Below are 20032 nucleotides of genomic sequence, written 5' to 3' on the forward strand. Positions count from 1 at the left end.
CCCCCACTCCCAGCCGCCGATGATGGTTGGTCCCATGATGAACCCTATGATGATGGTGGGCGCCGCAGCCGCACGCTTGGTTACAGCGGGAGAATCTCAGGCCTTGGTCAGACTTAGAGGGCCTGGGCGAGCCGCAAAAGGCATGGATGCGCTGCACCGCTGTGCAGGCGTGTCCCGCTGGGCTGGGCATTGCCGCTGGCCTGCACAGCCGCCGCGACAGCCCCATCACCAGAGACGCCCCCTCGCCCACTCACCCTGACACGCCCACTGCCCGCGCGGTCTGTTTGCCATTGGTCCAGGGGGTGATGGGTATGGGGCCCATGGTGATGAACCCTATGATGATGCCTGGCATGCAGGTGGGGTGGGCTTGCGTGGCGAGGGTAAGGGTGTGATAGGGCAGGGGAGGGGAGGGGTAAGGGTGAGTTGGGTGCGATTGGAGGGATTTGGGCCTGGTAAGGTGTCTGCCGCACGTCAACACTGAGTGTGATTGCCAACCTCCTGGACACAGTGGCTATGACCTGGGCGCGCGCCGAGGGACAGCGCATGCTTGCGTCGAGGCAGCCGCGTATGGTGGTTTCACCCTCCCCCCTTTGGTGTGCCAGCTGTTGAGGACCCCCTGCAACGCTCAACGTGTCGACTCATCACCCTTGACCCCCACAGGGCATGATGGTGGGCATGGGTGGCCCCATGGGCGTGCCCATGATGGGCCCCAAGCAGCCAGGCGGCCCGGGCAGCAGTGGCGCCACAGGCAGCGGCGGCGGCTACGACCCTTCGCGCGGCATGATGGCTGGGATGCCCCTCCCGATGCCGAGCATGGCTATGGGGATGGCGCCGGGCTTCATGGGCATGCCCATGCCGATGCCAGGGGCATCCATTGCGATGGGCGGCGGCGGGATGATGATGATGCCAGGCATGGGCGGCCCCATGGCGATGGCGGGCGGCCCGGCCGCCGCGGGCCATGGCGGCGCGCTTGCAGCGGCCAAGCAATGGAAGGTGAGGCATCGCCAGGCGGCGGCAGGACCCGCTACTCTGGACCCTCTGCACAGTCTCGCGTTAGGCGGCTCTCGCCCTTGGCCTTTCTCCTCCGCCAACCTCAGCTCACCAGCTCCCAACACCCCGTCCCCTGCCGCCTCCTTTGCAGCTGTTTGTTGGCCAGATCAGCTTCGACCTGACAGAGGATCAGCTGCACCCCTTCTTCGCACAATTCGGCACAATATTGGAGCTCGCGTTGCCCCGCACTGACGGGCGCAGCCGCGGCTACGCCTTCCTCACATACTCCAGCCGCGCAGAGGCGCAGGCGGCGATTGAGGGGGCCAACGGCGCTGTTGTCCCGAGCGATCCACGGGCGCGCGCGCTGACCGTGCGGTGGGCCGACAACAAGGGGCGCTGACAGAGGCGCCAGGCGGCTGTCGCTCCCTGGGGTGCGCCCGGCCCCTCCTGTGCCGGCCCAGCCTGGCCCGGTCCTCGCCTGTGTTGCCATGCGCGGCCCCGCCACAGCGGCGGCGCGCCAGGTGCGGCGAGGGAGCAATTGGGCCTGGGGTAATTGGGGTTGCGTGTTTGTCAAATTGCGCACTGTTGGCTGCTCCCATCACACTGCGCAAACCGGTGCGCCGGCGCCGCTCGCTCACAGCTCGCATTTGGGACAAGGGCTTTGTTTTGAGCTGCACAGGGATTCTTGGGCGCAAGCGCCGGGATTTGAGCGCGGGATTTGAGCGCTTGTGTGGCACGTGGCTCCCTGTCGCGCAAGCGCAGAGACCCGCTGTCGGCGCGGCGCGGGGCAGGAGCGTATGGTCTGGAAGGGGGCCTTTCCAGCAGCGGCGCACGCACAAACCAGCGCATTCATTGATATGCCGCAGCCGGCTACACCCGATTTCCATAATTGTCTGTGTTGCATAGAAAGCATATGTTCGGCTCGTTGGGTGGGGCGGCCCCACGCCTTGCCGTTTCATGGGCATGCTGTGCATGCTTGCGCTTGCATCTCCATTCTTGATGGCCCCATCAGGGCGCCTTCCACAAACCTTATGTCTCCCCCCAGCACTGAATGTCTTGTGTAAACCCCCTTGAACTAGCCACTGCACGTGACGCAGACAAGCACTAAGGTTGAGTATTGTACTGGTGGCTGGCACTGTCAGCCCATCCAAACCGGCCTGGCTTTTGGTTCGGAGACGCCAGTTTAGATGGGCCAGTCAATAGCAGCATCAACTCGCATGTTACCAGACACCCCCATTTGAGGATATTCGAGGGATTGATCTTGGCACCTGCTTCCCGGGTCCAGACATCCCGGGCATGGGCCCCCGGCGCAAGGGAGCATAGCAGCGCGAGGCGGCAAGGGTGCTGCGCGAACACAACAGGAAGCATCATGAGCTGGTCAAACGGATGGGTCCTTGCGACGTTGAGCTCGGACGGGAGTGGCACAGCAAAAGCTCCCTCCGTGCGATTTGGTCGGCACACAGTGTTTTGTGGTTGCACAGGCACGCAATCGCGCGGAGGGGTAGGTCGGGCGGCGGCAGTGCGGTGCGCTTTGGCGACACTAGGCCATGTGAACCGTACGGAATGGGCGCACTGCTTGGCGCCTGCAAGCAAAAGGATAACGAATGGACCGGCGGCGTTGCGCAACGGCAAGAGCGCGCAACCCTAGTTGGTGGTCAAGACATCATGTGTGTAGCAAAACAGACCACCCCCACAACTCAGACTGGCCAGTGCGGTGCCTCATTGCTTATGTATGTCCCCAAATGGTCCTGGTCATTGCGATATGGTGTGATAGGATGTAAGCAATCGGGTATGTGAGGATGCCGCTTAGTCATGGGTGCGTCAGTAATCGTCATTTCTGCGAGGTGGTGACGTCGGCACGGTTGCAGCGCCGCAGCTCGGGAGGGCGCGCATCTGCTGCACGCTTGGTGCGGCTGGGCAACCACACACACAGATGTATGTGTGACTGACATTCCAAAGAAGTGGCATGCACCGGCTGAAAGGGATGAAGCGAGAAGACGTGAGACTCGGCAAGAGGTCATGCCGGCACGCTCGGGCGCAATGCCTGGCGCAAACGCTGCCCCATGGTAACTGCCAGGCGCCTACAGGGTGGCGCAGGGGTGTGCGTGCTGCAGTCACCGTGACAGTGAGGAAGACAGCAAAAGGTCGCAATGAGAGGCGCAGCCCCACAAAAGCGCCGGCCCAAAACGCAGAGCAGGCCGGCTGACCTTCTGCAGGCCGTTGCCAACCTTGGGCTGGATTCCTTGAAATCCCAATCTGGAGGCAACCGTTCCCCCGCGTTCATCAGGGAGACCAACACCAAAAGCGTTGAAGCGGCCCTTCACTTCATACCAGCCCGCCGCTAGGGCTGCCGCCGTTGCGCCGCGCGAAAATGAACGTCCCCCGCGCCTCGCCGCCCCGCGCGCCGCGCTGCGGCGGCTCGCCGCGGCCGTGCGCGGCGGCCTCGCCGCCTGGGGAGGATCCCGCGCCGCGGGGCGCAAACTCCAGGCCCCTAACGCACCTCGCGTCGCGGGGCGGCACGACCCACGTGCCCTTGATCGGGTCGTACACGCCCTGCCTCGCCGGCAGGGGGACGCGCCTGAGGCCGTGGCCGCTGATGAAGGCGCGGCGCTCTGTGAGGTCCTCCTGGTGGCGGAACCTAGCGTCAGAGGGCGGCGCCGTGTACTCGTGTCGGAACACGTCGTAGCTGCCCCTGGGAGGTTGCGGCGCGTTTTGTTGGGAGGGGTTTGAGTGATGCATGGACGCTCTAGGGGGTGAAGGTTCGTTCTGTGTGGGTATGTTGGTGGTTGAGTGTGTGTGGGCGCCTACATAAAGTGGCTGCTGCTGTGACAGAGCACTTTGCCCGAAGCCCTCACCAGCTGTCGCCCGCCACGATGCCATGCCGGCCGCTGGACAGCTTGAAGGTCGGGTCGGGCATGCCGGCGCCGGTGATGGGGTTGCGCACAGGACTCCTGGCCCGCGGCGCCCCCGACGCGTCCACGTCCAGCAAAGGCGCCCCCTGGTCCGCAGCTGCGCCTGAGCCTGACCCCCTGGGCCCATGGTCGAGCGCCATGCCACCCGTCGCGGCCGCGTCTGTGGAGCCGCTCTCTGCCGCCGCTGCTGCAGCTGCTGCCCCGTGCCCGTCGGTCCGCAGCGGCGCAGCGCACTTGATGCCTATCCTTCCCAGCAGCCTGTCCCCCTCCCTCTGCTTGTACTGCTGCGCCGTCGCGTCCATGGAGGGCGGCACAACCCATGAGTGCCGCAGGGGATCGTACCGCCCCTGAACCCCGGCCGCCCAGCCCTTGGCGCGGCCGCCGCCGCATGGCCCGGCAGTGCCCGGGCGCACGGCGGCCGCTGTGGCGGGACGTGCAGCGGCAGCTGCGCCCGAGCGACCATCCAGGAGCAGCTGCCGCTGCAGGTTGTACTCCAGGCGCGCCGCGGCAGCTGCCGAGTAGCTGCCAACGCCGCGGCTGGCAGGGCGAAGCAGGGGAGCGCTGCGGGGCGCACGCGTCACGCGACAGCACAGCAGTGCGTGAGAGTGATCAGTACGCCGCCTTGCCGGCCGCATCTGGGCGCTGGCATCAACCCTGGTGACGTCGACTGCAAATATGGCCCCAGGTGTCGTACTACAAACACTGCAGCCCGGAAGCAGTTGAGCCTTTGCCCGTTGTGAATTCATATCAACACCCACGCAAGCGCTCGCACACAGAGCGCCTGCCAGCCCCTGACCGTGCGCACCTCAACGGCCGCTGCAGCTGCGCCCCCGCCGCCGCCAGGCGCTCAGCCTCGAAGCCAGAGGCCACTACCCTGACCTCTGAAAGGATGGGATCAAACACCACGGCGCAGCCCGAACCAGCATCGCCCGCCGCGCCCGCGCCCGCGGGCGTGCGCCGCAGGGGTGCTCCTCTGAAGGGCCACCTCTGCTCGCCGCCCAGCGCGGGCTGCGTGGCCACGGCAGGGTGAGTGACGTGTTTGGTGGCGCGGGCGAGGGGAGGGGGGTGCGGTCAGCGGGAAGCCGCCGCATGATTTCAGGCTTGAGGTGCGGGCCATGGCTGCTTGCTGATGTTGAGAGAGTGGCTCCGGTTGCGTGCTAAGGTCATCTGGCACAATATCTCAGCAGCTTCCCCTGGTAAAGGATTCCGCGCGCACCTGGTGGTGGTGGCAGCGGTCGTTCACGTGGCAACGGTACGTCGCCGCATGCCGCTCAAACGCCGCGATGTTCTGCTCATGCTCGCGCTCCTCGCTGTGGCGGCGCAGTCCAGGATCACAATTATCAAAGTGTGGTGGTTTAGGGGTCCATGATTGTGCACCCGGTACTGGGGGCCGGAGGCAGGAGGGCGGCAGCGGTGGCCGCTAGCACAGACAGCTGTTGGGACAAGGCATCGCACCACAGGCACGCGCCGCCACGGCGAGCCAGTGAGGGCGCGGCGTTGGAGCCCGGGTGCGCAGCTCACTTCTCAATGTTTTTCTTGGAGGGGCTCTGCCACACTGGCCGCTGCGACGGCTTGACCGTGGCGGGCGGCGTGGGCAGGTGTGCGGCAGTGGCATACCGGCCCCGTCCCGGGGAGCGCGATGGTGGCGCGCCACTAGGGCTGCTGATCAGCCGTGGGATGAACACCGCGGGTGGCGGCGATGCGGCCCCCCCTTTGCTGCCGACATGGCTGGTTGCGCTTTGACCGAGAGTGATGGAATCACTGCCGCTGCTGCTCTGCAAGTGCTGCGTCCAGTGATTGCCGTGTGCCCCTTCCGCATCGATGTGCACCAATACTGCTCGCGGTTCTTGATCCCATTGCTCCATGGAAAGGCTCGGCAGCCTAGTACAAGTAGCGGAGGTCTGTTCAAGCAGCTTGCGGTTTCTGCCCTGATGTGTGCACGCGTCTGACGCGCAACGTCGAAAAACGGGGTGTATATCTGTCAGGTAGCACGCAAATCCGTACTCTCGCGACGTGGCTGGTTGTCCAGGTGATTACCGTACACTATCGCCGATGCGGCTGCAGCAGACGCTTTACGCACTGCCAAAGCTGTATCGAGTGCATATCAGCACTGGTACTTCGCCTTCCTTGTTTAGCGTACAGTGTTACCATATCATATATCGTCCGTTCACGTGACATCGCAGATCGCTTTTGGGCTTGTCGGCACTCGGCAGGTTTGGCCGCGGTGTCCTTAGAGCCTGCGGTGGGAAATTTGACCACCTACTGTGGCACACATCTGCCGGTTGGAATATTTGCGCGGCGCCGGCGCCGGCAGCAGCGCTGCCCTGGGCTAGCGCCCGAGGTGACGATCCATGATGAGGCACCCCTCACATGCCCCGGTGGGCCCAAGGGACCACTACTTGGGTCCCATTGAGGGGGGACATGCACAGCTCGGTCACATCAAAGCTCACACATTTTGCAAATTTGCACAGTTCTTGCCAAGCACGAACCAAACGCGCTGCTGCGACCTCCTTGCTGCAATCGCCCAGGTCTGATGAGTGCTCCACCCACGCAGCAGGGCGGTGCTGGTGTGTGCGCAAGCGCGGGCGCTGCCGTCGGCCGCCCCGCGCTGCCACCGTCAATTGATGACAAGATGGTGGGCGGCGGGCGGCAACAGCGTACCATGGGCTGCACTCAACGCGGCATGTTGTCAGCAGGTGCCCCAGGGTGCTTGGGCTGTTCATGAATTTTACATCCCAGACCTTGTCTAGCTTCTGAGCTCCATAGCCCCATTCGGTTGCCAATCGCGAGTGAAGCCAATTGGTGCACATCAAGCACCGGCGGGCTTGAATACCCCCGCTCTCAACCCAGGGCAAGGTTGAGCGGCTGATTGCCGCCAAGGAGAAGAGCGGGAAGACCTTCAGCCAGATCGCCAACGAGGTGATTGGTTTCGGCGGGACAGGGCTGGGGTGGCGCGTGGAGGCCGGATGCAGGGTGCAGGCGTGCAGGGTGGTGTGTGGAGAGTGGTTCAGGGAACATGGCGGTTCTGCAGCCTGCACCTCCTGGCTGGATGGACCAGCAGCAGGATCGAGCGTGCATCAGCGTGCGTCAGCAGCAGAAAAGAGGTGCCAGCTGTCGGTCTCACCTACTCCCAACCAACCACCAACCAAGCACCAAACAACCATCAACCAACCAACAACCAACCACCAATCAACCACCCCAGGTCGGCCTGACCAACGTGTACACCGCCCAGCTGTTCTACAACCAGCAGCAGCTGCAGCCCAACACCGTGGCCGCGCTGCGCAAGGCGGTCCCCGCGCTGACGGACGATGATGTGGCGGTGATGCAGCGCGTGCCGCACAGGTCGTTCAGCCCAGAGGTCCTGCAGGTGGGGTTTTGCCAATAACGCGCGCGCAGGGTGCCCACAGGGACCGCAGCTAGGCGGTGCAAAGGGGTAAAGCAACATAATCCACTGAAGACGAAACTGGGGGAAACCGAGGTTTTCTTCCCCCTTTTCACCGTCCTTGGCACTTGGTTTCAGCCTCAGTTCTGCCCCCCGCGGCCATGCTCTGCAGGAGCCCTCCCTGTACCGGGTGTACGAGGCGCTCTGCCACAGCGGCGACAGCATCAAGGCGCTCATCAACGAGCACTGCGGGGACGGCATCATGAGCGCAATTGGTGGGCGCCCGGGGGCGGCGGGAGGGGGGGGGGTGCTTCCTGTCTATAATGAAGCGGATGGGGCAGTTTGTGCCTGTTGCCAATCGAAGGAGTTGTGCGCAGGTCAGCTGGCTGAGGATGCAACCCACGTTGATGTGGCAGGAAGTGTGGCCGTGCGCAAGTAAAGAAATGAGCTGCTTTTGTTGATCACCGCCGCGGCTGCCGCAGCCATTCCTCAGCATGCCAATTGCAATGCGTCGTTCTGTTGACCCACACACAGGGTTTTACGCGACGGTGGACAAGGCGGTGGGCCTTGAGGGGGAGCCCCGCATCATCATCACCTTCAATGGCAAATTCCTGCCTTACACCGAACAGAAGGTGGGCCGTGCTGGCAGTCGACTGCTGCTCGGGGCTGCCAGCCCGTGATGGCACAGGGGTTTGGGATCATGCGTGTGTTGCCCTTGCGCTCAGGGCATCATACGCAAATACAGAGCTGCTCAACACTGCCGAACCTTCCACCTCCACCAATCAGCCATCACCGCTGCCACTGCTTGCCATCCCTCTCCTCTACACATGTCAGGTTGCTGGTAATATTGCTCAGCGCACGAACGCATGACAAGAGCGCCAACGTTTGCTGACGACAAGGATACACATGCCGTAACGGACTGCATTTGTGCCCTTGCCCTGTTTATTTCATCTTCCCTATCATGGACAGCCAAAGACCCGCAGTTGTATCAATGACCAACGTTGAATCCTGCAAGCACGCGCAACGTGTAACAAAGGGACATTTGTTTAAAGTAATTGCTGTACGTTCCTAAAACATGTCTGCAAGTAATAGAGATGGCACTGTGCGCAGAAAATGGCAACACTATGGCCACTCACATCTGCTGATGAACTTGCCACCTGTTGGTTCAAGACGCTGCTGACGTGCTCGTGCGTGCAGCTGGAAAAAGTTTTGTTGATAGACCTGCACTACCGAATGGCCTGTCCTACAGAAAGTGTGCCAAGGCTGTGGTGGCTGTGTTCGGGAATTGTAGTCTGTAGGTGTTGGCCACTCAAACCGCACACTGCCCCAGCACCTGCATCGCGGCGGCCTGTATTGGCATGCATACATGCATGCACAAAACCCATCAAAATCGTAATGCGCCATGGTCTCTGAGCCTAGTCAGGCGCAACCGCCCAGCGCCGCGCAACGGCGCAGCACTGGGCACGCCTGGCTGAAGCTACGTCCGCAGGTCGCTGCCACCTAGATGAAGCGGACAGGCGTGAGTCCGGGGAAGGTGACACCCAGGCTCTCTTGCCACAGCTCAGCAAAGGCGGTGTAGATGGCACTGAGGCCGCAGAACGCGCCAAAGTAGCCGGCGGCGTGGTTGCAGGTGGGGCTGTAGACGCCCCCGGCCAGCAGCCAAAACGTAATGCTCAGGCTGCCAAAGACCTGGGGGTTTGGTTTGGGCACAATGCATTTGGTCATGACGGTGCAAAAAGCAAGATGGTAAGCTGCTAATTGTGTCGGCAGGGGTTCTCTAGCCGGTCCACACCCTGCCGAGCCACCAAATGAACACCTTGCATGCTATTGACGACACCGATGCGCGCAACAGCCCACGCAGTGCATGCGGCAAGGAAGGCTCACCGTCATGAGGCAGCCGTTCTTGCGCAGGGTGGGCACGAAGAAGCCGAACGTGAAGAAGCCCCAGGTAGCCAGCAGGATGCACTCGCCGACCTTGAAGCCGGCGTCAGGGGTGAAGCCAGAGTCGGCGTGCAGGCGCGTCATGGTCTGGAAGAAAGCCCATGAGATCCAGAAGGAGCCATAGGAGAAGAAGGCGGAGCCGGCAAAGGTGTTGCCCTTGAGCAGCTGCAGAGGGGAGGGGACATCAGAGGAAGGGGCAGGACACAGGAAGTGGAGGTGAGCCATTGAGGGGGGGGGCTCGCAAAGGAGGCCACCAAGCCTGCATGTGCAGGGGTGTGCAAGCTGGGAGCAGTAGCCTTTGGGGCTTGCCAAGCCCGCGCAGTGCGCGGGCATTCGGCAAGGTGTGCTCGACTCTACGTGTTTCCAGGCGCTGCTGGCTCCATATGGCAGGGGCATCCCTGGCAAGAGCATTTAAACGCCAGGCAGTGCCAACAAACGCCCAAACAATGCGTCACGCACCTCGAGCACGCCGGCAACCATCTGTGCAAAGCCGCCGTACGCGTAGGCATACCCGATGACTGTGCCCGCAAAAACCTTGGATGACCAGAGGGTGTCAACCGTCATGAGGAAGAACGTGGTCATCCCAAACGCCAGCAGCCCTGTGCGCATGGACCAGGGGGGGTGACGCGATGGTCTTTGCACACAAGGGTCAAGTGTGACCTTGACCGTCTTGCATGTTGCTGCAATTTGAGATGTTTGAGGGCTGTTCTAAGCCTTGGTAGGGTTGAACTGCAGCAGCACTCGCCCCATGCAGCATGCCGCCTCAGGCTGCAGCATGGGCCGCAGCATTGGCGGTCTTACCCAGGGGCGCCGGGTTGCCAATCGCCTGGGTCCATACCACCGAAGCTGCACGTTCAGGATCGCGAGCCTGCGAGTAGTTGGACTCAACATCCTGTGGCTGGCGACTATCCTTGCCCGCCATCTGGTCAGTCGAGGCGGAGGGGTAGAGGATCCTAATGTAGCGATTGATCGGTTTGGGCTGATAGGGCGGCTCAGATATCTTGTTTTGTGATTATGAATGTGATCAATTTCTTTTGTAATGCGTTGCAGCACGCTCGGCGCACGTTATCAAGCACCCGAAACCAGCCGAGAACCTGAAGGGGCGCACGTTGTGGAGTGTGTGGTAAACTTGCAACGATCTTGACAAACTGATATTTCATCGTGAATTTCATGTGGTGCGAACATGGTTGCATGCCAGCTACTGCATTTCATGTGGGGTGTGCTGCCCCCTGCTGTACGTATCTCAGGATCAAGCGTACCGGTATGTTGCTAATTTGTTGTTCTGTAGCCGTGCCAAACTCTTTATTGCTATTCCAGCTTCTGTGCCAATGTTGTACAAGTTGCCCTAGGTAAGGTCGGAAGTGAAGCTGTCTCTGTGCTGCCACTGTTGGAGTCGGCACATCACCACCATTGCCAAACTCACAGCAACAGCATGTGCACGCAGCGCAGGTTAAAAATATGTTGATACAGCGCCTATATCAAGGTTGTATTCATCCCTGTTGGTAAGAAACACCTGAAAAGTGTAGTGCCCATCCATCATTTCAGAAGCGCTTTTTGACAGACCAGCAAAATAAATCTGCCGCAGCTTAATGCAAACGGCAGTTCGGTGACTCGTGATGTATCGGGAGCTGGGGTTTGGGTGACGAGGAATGCACATGTGATCAAGCAGACCAGTGGCCTTGCGACTTTTTCCTCAGCGCATGGGTTGCCCAATCATGATTGACAGCCAGAGCAGGACGGATGTGATTGAGCAGAGCGATCGTTGCCGGCGTTGAACATTGCGGTGCCACAGAATCCCAGCACTAGTTAACACGCATAATCCCCTGGCCACTGAGATAAACATCCTGTATAGTACGTGCATGTTCTGCCCGTCGCATGCCTGGTGTGCATACCACACCTAGCAGCATCTGTTGGCGACCAGCATGGCTACTCGCGAGCGCTAAGCGCCATGGCCGACACACACAGTGGTCCGTCATCAGCACACCTGTGTATCGCCGCTGCCACTGTCACTGCCGTTTGCTGCCGCCTTGAGCATCAGCACGGTTTGTGACAGCTTGGGCTGCGCCATGCCGAGGGGTGCGCTGATTGAGTTCACGCTCTTGCCAGCGCGCCTGTACATGCCCTGTGAGATCACGACCGTGAAGCGCGAGGCGTTTGAGCCGAGGGCTTCGCCAGCCGTGGGTTGGCGTAAGAGTGGAAGCACATATCAAAGGCACGTCGATGCCGCAACACCTGCGGGGCTGGCGTGTTCACCCTACGTTCCGTTTTGCCCGCCTGCTGTGCTTGGCACCGGCAGCTACGCCCGGCCGAGCTGCACTTCCTTCGCCCCTTGTTCGCCCCGGCTGTCTAACCCTGTTCCAAGGCAGCTCACCGCGTAGATGACAAAAGTGTAGGCCTGCACACCAGACAGGGCTGCGCACACGACTGCGAATATGATGTAGGGCGCCGTGGCCCTGAGCGCAGGATCAGCCACGATCAGGAGGCACAGAAGTAGTGCCGTCTGCACGAGCCGCGTCAGGCCGTACCAGGCCAGGCCGCCCACAAGGAAGCCACGAATCAAGCGCGTGCTCTTGCTCAGCCTGGGCAGCACAATATGATGGAGGGGCATAAACTGTGGTCAAAGACGGCTTAGCACGGTTATAGCAATGCTCAACCCCAGCAGGCGACTCAGCGCGCCAGCTGTCGGCGGCCCAGCTTGCCAAGCTGCGTCACTATCTTGCGAACAACTAACAGCCCCGTCGCAGTCCGTGCTACAAGGCAGGGAGCGCCGTGCGTCCACCCTAGAGTCTTCATCCCCAGCGCCTCCTATTCTCATCCCTGCGCCTCCCGTGCACACCTGTAGACAAGCAGGGCAACATACAGCGGCAACTCATGGACCGCCCCCAAGTCCAGAACAAGAGTCGCCTGCGTGAACGAAGGGGACATGTATGTCGTGTCAGGTGATGACGCAAGAGCGCATGCGCAGGGAGCGTCGCGGCTTCGAGGCAAGGCGCTGACCGTGTGAAGCAGCGAAATCTAACCACGTGCGTGACGTGTGTCCAGCCTCTGAGTTCACTCGAGCCCCACCACCCCGTTATTGCACAGCGTGCACAAGCACATGCTATCTCACCCCAGAGTCAAACATGCTGCTGCAGCTGCTTGCGGCCGGCCCCAGTGTCTCACCCCAAGCAGGGAGTCCCTGGTTACACCCCCCCCTGCCCCACACCTTTATGAGGAGCATGCTGGGACCCAGCCACAGGCCGCACGCCAGCAGCAGGAAGAACAGCGCGTGGTGGACCAGCAGCAGCGGGCTCGGCTTAATCAGCACGCGCAGGCCGCTCTCCATGCAGTACAGGTAGGCGTGGGACACGATCATGAACCCCACCATCGCGCCGAGCGCGCACGCGTGGCGGTCGTCGCCGACAAAGTAGGCGGCGGTCCAGCGCTTGAACAGGAACTCCGCGGCCAAGTACGTGAAGGGGACAATCTGGATAGCAAACACAGCCACGAACAGCGCGTGCTGCGACGAGACGAGCTGTTGCTCCAGGCCCAACCCCTCAAGCTTGCGGCCAAGGGCGAGGCGGGTCAAGACGTGCACGGCGAGCGTGAGAGCGAAAACAAGGACGCCGGCCAGAGGCTTCCAGACCAGCGCGTTGTATGACAGGCCGCGCAGCAGCCCGCTGACGCCGTCGCCGGCGGCGCCGCCGACGAGCCCCTGTTCTATGTTGCGCGCCGCCCACTCTGGCGCAGCGGGGTCCAGGGCCGCCTGCAGCAGGGGCGCCATCGCCTCGATCGAGCGTTCGCGGTCCGTCTCGGGGGCCCCGCCAGCGTGGGCAGTGCCGCCGCCGCCAGCGGGGCATGTGGTGGCCTGGTTGTCCATGAAGGCAGCCGCAAGGGTCATGTTGCGGCGCGCGGCTTGGCAGGTGGCCACGGTGTCGGGTAGGGACATCCCAGCGCGCTCGAGCGACGCGATCACCCTTGCGACGCATACGCACCTGCGTGCTCGAATGTGCAGGCAGATTGGCGTGAGCGCGGGAGAAAGCAGTCCTCTGGATAGGACGGTTGCGCTGCCACCTGTCTAAGCGCATGTCAAATCATCAAAATGGCGGCAGAGTTGTGTCTCGATAACGAAAGTGGGCCGAACAGAGCCGCCCCACCTACTTTGCTATGGGGTTGTCAGGGTCTCCCAAGGCGCTGTTCAGCAGGCCGCAGCAGGCGGAACTCGGCCCTCGCACGCAGAGGTTGGCCCCATGCAACAGCGTCGCCGCAGCAACGTCGCCGCCTGCCACGCCTGCACATGCTGCCAGCAAGGCGGCCAGAGCCAGCGCCCATGCGGCCAGACTTCTGCAAGAGCCATGCCTGCATCCCATCATAATTCAGCGCCTCTAGTTTAAACTCGGATTGTGGTAGTACAGCCCCCGTTCCGATACCACGATAAGCACGTCGGGTTACACGGGACCGAGAGACCGCCGCAACGCGATGCGAAATATTACGTTCGCGTAGATTCCCTGAAAAATGATTGAGAGAACGAGTGTTGTGGACAGGTTGAAATCCTAAAGCACGGGCAAGTGTTGCAGCTGGGGGTGCCGAAGTTACATCGGAGTTATGAAAGCGACGGTTGTCAATAGATAGGCGTATGCACGTGATCAGCCGCTAGATATTCATGCGAATACTATCATATTCTCCCCAGTGGCCCAGGACCAAACCACAGGGTCACCAGGAGGGTGGCTCCACGTGCTTTACCGCTGAATGACAATGGTTGATGCTTTGAAGCATGCCACTTACCGGTGGCCGCAGCTGCTTGATTCATAGTGGTATGCAATATTGGGCCCTTACCATGTGCCAGCTGCCTTGCAGTGCATCAAACGTACATTGCTGCTTCGCCTCAAGGAGGTTGCCAGACTGCACCGTTGCAGAAACCCCAACAAGGCGGTGAAGATTTGTTACTCATCACGCGCAGGCTGATGGGATTGACTGGCACGATGCCAAGTGACCTCACAAAGTGAAGCTGAACAAATGTAGGGGTCGTCGACAGGCAGCCCTGCAAAACAAAATTGGGCGGCGCAAGGCCAGCAAATAAGCTTGCGGTGCGGCAGCAGCTCACGTCCGTTATCTCTGCAAAGCAGAGGCGAAACAACCCCACCTCTGGCTAGAAAATTGAGGTGGCAATGACCCAGTGCTGTTGCTACGCAAGCGCAGCAGGGCTGCAACGTGTACCTGGTGTAACTCTACAGCCACGCCAGCATGCACACGCTTTCAAAACTCGCAGGAGACGGGACCACACCGCCATGCGTGCCGCGAAAAGACGTTGCAGCAGGAAATCATCATGTTGTTGAGAGTGGTCGCAACTTGCACAATCAGACGCGTTGGGGGCGCAGCCCCTGCCCCCCGCATGCGCCCCAGAGCCAAAAGGCCTCCTCAACTAATGCGGTGCTTGGGCGCACGGGGCTCACCGACTCGCGCACACACCCCGCGCTTCCAGAGCCGAGAAAAGCGCTCAGCAAGTAATGTGACTCATTTTCCAAGCTGTCTTCAAACAGTCAGATCAAGCGAAGGGGCTTGAGGCCGGGGAAGGTGACGCCCAGGCTCTCGAAATAGATCTCAGCAAAGGCGGTGTAGACTGCGCTGAGGCCGCAGAACGCCCCAAAGTAGCCGGCGGCGTGGTTGCAGGTGGGGCTGTAGACGCCTCCGGCCAGCAGCCAGAACGTAATGCTCAGGCTGCCAAAGACCTGGACAGGTCAAGGTTGGGGTGGCACATGACAGCACCGTCAGCCACTTGGTGCAAGATTGGTTTGAACAGGAAAGCGTGCTTGCCGATGATGTTTTGCATGGACACGCTGTTGTTTGATTGTTCGTCATCCGCTGAGGCACGCATCAATGCAGATGTATCACAGTTCTCACAGAAAAGCGCCCGGTCGCGCACCGTCATGAGGCAGCCGTTCTTGCGCAGGGTGGGCACGAAGAAGCCGAACGTGAAGAAGCCCCAGGTGGCCAGCAGGATGCACTCGCCGACCTTGAAGCCGGCGTCAGGGGTGAAGCCAGAGTCGGCGTGCAGGCGCGCCATGGTCTGGAAGAAGGCCCACGAGGCCCAGAAGGAGCCGTAGGAGAAGAAGGCGGAGCCGGCAAAGGTGTTGCCCTTGAGCAGCTGCAGAGGGGAGGGAGGACGGGGATGGCAAAGGGTGAATGGTGACGGATTGGGGTGTCTTTGTGGGGTTGAGAGCACGGTGCCCTCATTAGTTGGCAGTCACGAAGTGTGGCTAACTTGCGGTGTACTGATATTCTGCGCTGACAGGCACAGGCTGGCAAAGTGCCGTCGTAGATGGGCGACCCTGCTGCTGCTGCTGCTGCTGCTGCTGCTGCTGCTGCTGCTGCTGCTGCTGCTGCTGCTGCTGCTGCTGCTGCTGCTGCTGCTGCTGCTGCTGCTGCTGCTGCTGCTGTCCATGAGTCATCGCAAGTCATCACCAGCAGGACGATACGGCCAACTCGTGTCACTCGCGCCTGGCTACAAACACGTGCGCTTGCACAGGGCCGCACCTCGAGCACGCCGGCGACCATCTGCGCAAAGCCACCGTACGCGTAGGCGTACCCGATGACTTGGCTGGCAAAGACCTTGGACGACCAGAGCGTATCAACCGTCATCAGGAAGAATGTGGTCATCCCAAACGCCAGCAGGCCTGGGGATTGGAGGGAGGCAGAGGCCGCAGCAATCCCATTTCGGATGTGTGCAGGCCTGGTGCGGGGAGCGAATTGTCAAGCGAGCTGCGAACGCCGCGGTCAACTTTGCCGATGAGTCGCTGGGTGCGAGCGCACCCACCAAGTGGCGCGGGGTTCGCGATGGCCTGGGACCACACGGGCTTGGCCGGCTCAGAGTAGTGAGCGAGTTCCACATCTTGCACACGCTTCGTGTCGGCCATTGTGTAACAGGTGATTTGGGGGTTCCGAGCCTAGCGGGTAGTGGCGGAATCGCCGGGAAATCGTGTCGAGCGAAGGCCTCATCAACTATAGCGATAATAAGAATCAAAATCAGGCTCATTAAGCGCCGACATGAAGGCGAATGCTAGCGGGCGGACTGCGTGCAAATGATGCATGCATGCGTCGAGGCTTTACTCCGCTCGTAACGCGCATCTGACGTGTTCGTAACCACAACATGCCGCAGAATACTGTTTCCGATGCTGAATATGGCGCGGACTCGGCGGGGGGAGCTGATGTAAGAGAGTGCTGGCCCCAAGATGACGTGACGGCACAGGTCCGCCGGCACTTTCAGTTGTGGCAGCTCGCACCGCCGTCAGCACACCGGTTGTCCACCTCAGACCTGGTGCGCCCTTCCCTGTGGTTGAATGTTTTTTTGCTTTGGCCAATCCTGTCTGTACGAATGATCACAGGCATCGGTGTGGGCATTACCCCTCCTCCCTGCTCAACCACCTGTCAGCCCGCCGTAGCCGCCGCCGCCGCCACTGGCGCAACGCCAGACGTGTCCTCCGCCTCCCCCGTCCCCCGCTCCGCCTCCTCCGCCGCCCTCAACGCGCCCAGCGTCTCCTGAAGCTCCCGCCGCGCCGCCGCCAGCCACCCGCGCGCGAGCCGCTTCTGCCCGGCCCGGTACAGCAGGCAGCTGCGCAGCCACGGCGCCAGCCGGCCGCCCCCTTGCTCCTCCAGCCGCACCTCATCGCCTTCCAGCGGCCCCGTGCCCTCCTCCTCCCCCTCAAGCTCCACTACCTTGAGCTCGAGCAGCCGCACCAACGTGGTGATGAGCGCCATCTCCGCCCCCAGCCGCTCCACGCGCGCCGCCGCGGCCGCCCTGGCGCCCGCGCCCGCGCCGCTGCCGGCAGGCCGCCCCTCGCCGCCGCCTGCAGGCCACTCCTCGTCGTCGTCGTCGCCGCCGCCGCCGCCGCCGCCGCGTTCCAAGGCGTCCAGCCGCGCAGCCAGCTCAGCGGGGGACATCACAAACGCCTCGAGCACGCGCCGCGCGTCGCCGTCGAGCGCGCTGCCGCGCTCCCGGCCGGGCGCGCCCTCCTGCAGCGCCGCCAGCCGCGACGCGGACAGGAAGAGCTGCGGCCGCAGGCCGCGCGCCTGCAGCAGCCGCAGTCGGCCGACGGTCTCGTCCGGCCACTCTTGGCGCGGCGGCAGGGGGCAGGGTATCATCAGCTGGTCGTTGGGGTTGTTTTGGGTTGCAAAGCCGTACAGCATGAGGAGCTCCTCGTTGGATTTGTCGCCGTAGGAGATGGTCAGCTCCGAGCCGGCTTTGGGCAGGCAGGCCTGCGGAAGACGAGGGGGCAGCGGCGGCGACGCGGGGCGCGGCGCGGCTCGCTGAGTGCATGGAGGTCGCATTGACTTGAGTTTTGAGAGGTGGGGGAAAGGGTCTGTGAGCAGGGCGAGAAACCCGATGCCCACGTGGCTGCATGGATGGACGAAGCGGGGCAAGCGGCAATGTGTGGTTGCAGTAAGGAAGGGTCTGCGTCCGCCTGGCCTTGTAGCACTCCCTCCTGCGGCTCGCTCTTTGCTCTGAGACCCACCCGGTTGGTCACAAGCTGCACATAGCAGCCGTGGCCATTGACTCCGCCTGTGCTGCTGCTCCTGCTGCTGCTGCTGCCACCGCCGCCGCCCTCAAGCTGGCCGCTTGCGGCACGCGCGGGGCCCGCCCCAAGGTCCGCCTCAACAACCTCCCACCAGCAGTTGGCCTGCAATGAGGGGTTGACGACGCCGCGGCCATGCGATTTGCACGATCCAGCAAGCAGCACCTTCACTTGCAAAACGTGTGTGGCCGCACAGCCAGGAAGGCAGCTGCATAACTCGCGCGCGCAGGCTCCAGAAGACGCGACACTCAGGGCCCACCTGCGCGCTGTGGTTGGCAAAGTCCAGGCCCGGCACGACGCCCTCGCGCACCACCACCCGCAGCGCGCCGCCCGCCGCACCGCCCCGCTCGCCCTCCTCCTCCGCCGCCGCCGCGCGCTCCGGCACCGGCAGGCTCTGGCCGCGCGACCAAAACACCGAGTATGCCCAGGCGAAGTCCTCAAAAGCCGGCTCCTCGGGCGCGTTGACCTGGCGCAGCATCGCCGCGACGGCGGGCTGCAGCCGCTGCCACTGCGCGCGCAGCGTGCGCATGTGGGTCGCGGCGGCGGCGGCGAGGGTGGTGCCGCGGAGCTCCCTCAGCTGCTCCTCGTCAAACCACAGGGGTGTGGTGAAGCTGCGGGGCGCGGCGCCGACAACAGGACAAGGCGGTGGGCGGGTGGGGGAGGAACGGTCGAAGCCGGATTTGGCAGGTGGCTGGCAGTGGGGGAAGCCGTGGGGGGTAACCATTGCAACTTGGTAGGCGTTGCAGGCCGGGCCGGCCGCCTTTTGGCAGGTGCGGCAGGCGCTGCACGGCGGCCTGATTGTGAAGGGTGAGCTTGGAAAAAGCGAGCTCACACGCACGGCTGCCATGAGCCCAGCGCCGCAGCCAGAGCGTGCGGCGGGAAGACGCCGTGCCACGCGCGCGCCCGCAGGCGGGCACATGCGCACGCACTGGCGCGCACCTCGTGGGCAGCAGCCGTATCCAGGGGGCGTACCGCGACTCCCGCCCCCGCATCCTTTCGACCAGCAGCATCGTCACCACCGCGGCCCTCTCATCGACGAGGCCCAGGTCCATCAGCTCGGCGTAAGATGCCCCGAGGTCGGGGTCATCCTTGGCCGCCTCTGACGTCAGCGCGAGGGTCAGCGGCACCTCGGCAGCCACCAGCGTGCGCTGCCCGGTGACTAGCGCCCCCAGCCTGCGGCCTAGCCACTTCTGGCGCATCGAGCGGCGCAGCTGCGCCGTCGACACGAGGCCCTGGCCGGCGCCGGGGTCCTGGCGGCGCCGCATGTGCGCGTAAGGGTGGGGGGAGGCCGGGGTTCGGGGATGTGGGGACCGCCAAGGGAGGGGGCCTGGCGGTGCAACTGCGGCACCGACCAAAGAACAAGCACAAGGTGGATGAGCCGCACCGCAGGACTGCACATCTCACAGCCGCCTGCCCACCGTTGCTCCGTTGTTCTTTCTCCCTGGCCTGGTTGGCGCTCTGTCTTGAGCTGGCACGCTCACACCCCTCACCTGTTGGCAGTCGGCCAGTGCGACGCCGCCCATATGGCCCCCCTGCTCCTTGATCCACACAGCGAATTCCGCACGCAGCTGCTCAGGTGTGCGCCGGGGCTCGTGAGAAGAGTCGCCCCACGCCACCGGCGCAGTTGCCGCCACAACAGCAGCAATGACACCCGCCGCCAACCAGCGGGCGCTGCTGCTCTGGCTGCCGCTGGGCGCGACGTTTGCGGTTGCAGTATGTGTTTTTAATTTCTTGGAAAGCCATGGGGAAGCTACGAGGGCGCTGGGAAGCGAGCTCCGCCAGATCGAGTGCTGCTTCAGCAGCGATCGAGCCACAGGACGCATGACTGCTGCAGAAATCGCCCTGTTAGTCTCTTCATCTAAGTTTGAACAGTATGACAACGTATGGCAGCTGTCCTGGGTGTAACCAGGCCTGACAGTGTGACCGCGGTCATCCTGAGTCAGTCCATTGGATGGCCTTTCTTGGAGCATCAAAATGCAGTCTGGTAACAGCAGCTATGATGAACGGTAGCCAATTGCAACATTAAAAACTGGGGAGCTTCAACAGCACCGATCATCTCAACAGCAGTGGGTGGGGGGCCAAGGCCAAGACGCCAGGCACACAAGACAACAGGGCAGCGCACGCACCTCGGCGTCCTCGCGCGCAATATCCCGGCAGATGACGAAAGCAGCAACTATCAAGTTCAGGCAACCGCCAGGTAGCTGGATCCCTGGCAAGCGGCGCCCCTGGCTCGACACGCAGACTGAAGCGAAGGGCTG

The 20032-nt window shown here is 62.5% G+C and overlaps 6 protein-coding genes across 6 annotated transcripts; 2 read left to right on the forward strand and 4 right to left on the reverse strand.

Moving 5' to 3' along the window:
- Positions 1 to 320: 320 nt before the first annotated feature.
- On the forward strand, positions 321 to 1390 carry MNEG_1008 (RNA-binding protein C3, CELF family; the record flags this gene model as incomplete). The annotated part of the gene is made up of 3 exons (XM_014050500.1): positions 321 to 356; positions 661 to 993; positions 1142 to 1390. The coding sequence occupies 3 exons, from the start codon at positions 321 to 323 to the stop codon at positions 1388 to 1390; spliced, it is 618 nt and encodes a 205-aa protein (XP_013905954.1).
- A 1925-nt stretch (positions 1391 to 3315) lies between these two features.
- MNEG_1009 (hypothetical protein) lies at positions 3316 to 6005 on the reverse strand (the record flags this gene model as incomplete). Its single annotated transcript, XM_014050501.1, has 5 exons — positions 3316 to 3682; positions 3846 to 4463; positions 4708 to 4910; positions 5119 to 5212; positions 5983 to 6005. 5 exons carry the CDS (start codon positions 6003 to 6005, stop codon positions 3316 to 3318), a joined length of 1305 nt encoding a protein of 434 aa, XP_013905955.1.
- Positions 6006 to 6534: 529 nt separating this feature from the next.
- On the forward strand, positions 6535 to 7964 carry MNEG_1010 (cyanate lyase; the record flags this gene model as incomplete). Its single annotated transcript, XM_014050502.1, has 5 exons — positions 6535 to 6537; positions 6753 to 6821; positions 7105 to 7269; positions 7457 to 7559; positions 7819 to 7964. The coding sequence occupies 5 exons, from the start codon at positions 6535 to 6537 to the stop codon at positions 7962 to 7964; spliced, it is 486 nt and encodes a 161-aa protein (XP_013905956.1).
- Positions 7965 to 8784: 820 nt separating this feature from the next.
- Positions 8785 to 13153, reverse strand: MNEG_1011 (inner membrane protein; the record flags this gene model as incomplete). The annotated part of the gene is made up of 9 exons (XM_014050503.1): positions 8785 to 8973; positions 9169 to 9390; positions 9685 to 9824; positions 10027 to 10147; positions 11210 to 11347; positions 11597 to 11678; positions 11751 to 11804; positions 12062 to 12129; positions 12431 to 13153. The coding sequence occupies 9 exons, from the start codon at positions 13151 to 13153 to the stop codon at positions 8785 to 8787; spliced, it is 1737 nt and encodes a 578-aa protein (XP_013905957.1).
- Positions 13154 to 14744: 1591 nt separating this feature from the next.
- Positions 14745 to 16118, reverse strand: MNEG_1012 (hypothetical protein; the record flags this gene model as incomplete). Its single annotated transcript, XM_014050504.1, has 5 exons — positions 14745 to 14933; positions 15128 to 15349; positions 15495 to 15638; positions 15739 to 15878; positions 16019 to 16118. 5 exons carry the CDS (start codon positions 16116 to 16118, stop codon positions 14745 to 14747), a joined length of 795 nt encoding a protein of 264 aa, XP_013905958.1.
- Positions 16119 to 16629: 511 nt separating this feature from the next.
- Positions 16630 to 19039, reverse strand: MNEG_1013 (hypothetical protein; the record flags this gene model as incomplete). The annotated part of the gene is made up of 4 exons (XM_014050505.1): positions 16630 to 17457; positions 17715 to 17879; positions 18034 to 18385; positions 18714 to 19039. The coding sequence occupies 4 exons, from the start codon at positions 19037 to 19039 to the stop codon at positions 16630 to 16632; spliced, it is 1671 nt and encodes a 556-aa protein (XP_013905959.1).
- Positions 19040 to 20032: the final 993 nt, after the last annotated feature.

Source organism: Monoraphidium neglectum, assembly GCF_000611645.1.
Source record: "Monoraphidium neglectum strain SAG 48.87 unplaced genomic scaffold scaffold00094, whole genome shotgun sequence".
Taxonomy (NCBI): Eukaryota; Viridiplantae; Chlorophyta; class Chlorophyceae; order Sphaeropleales; family Selenastraceae; genus Monoraphidium; species Monoraphidium neglectum.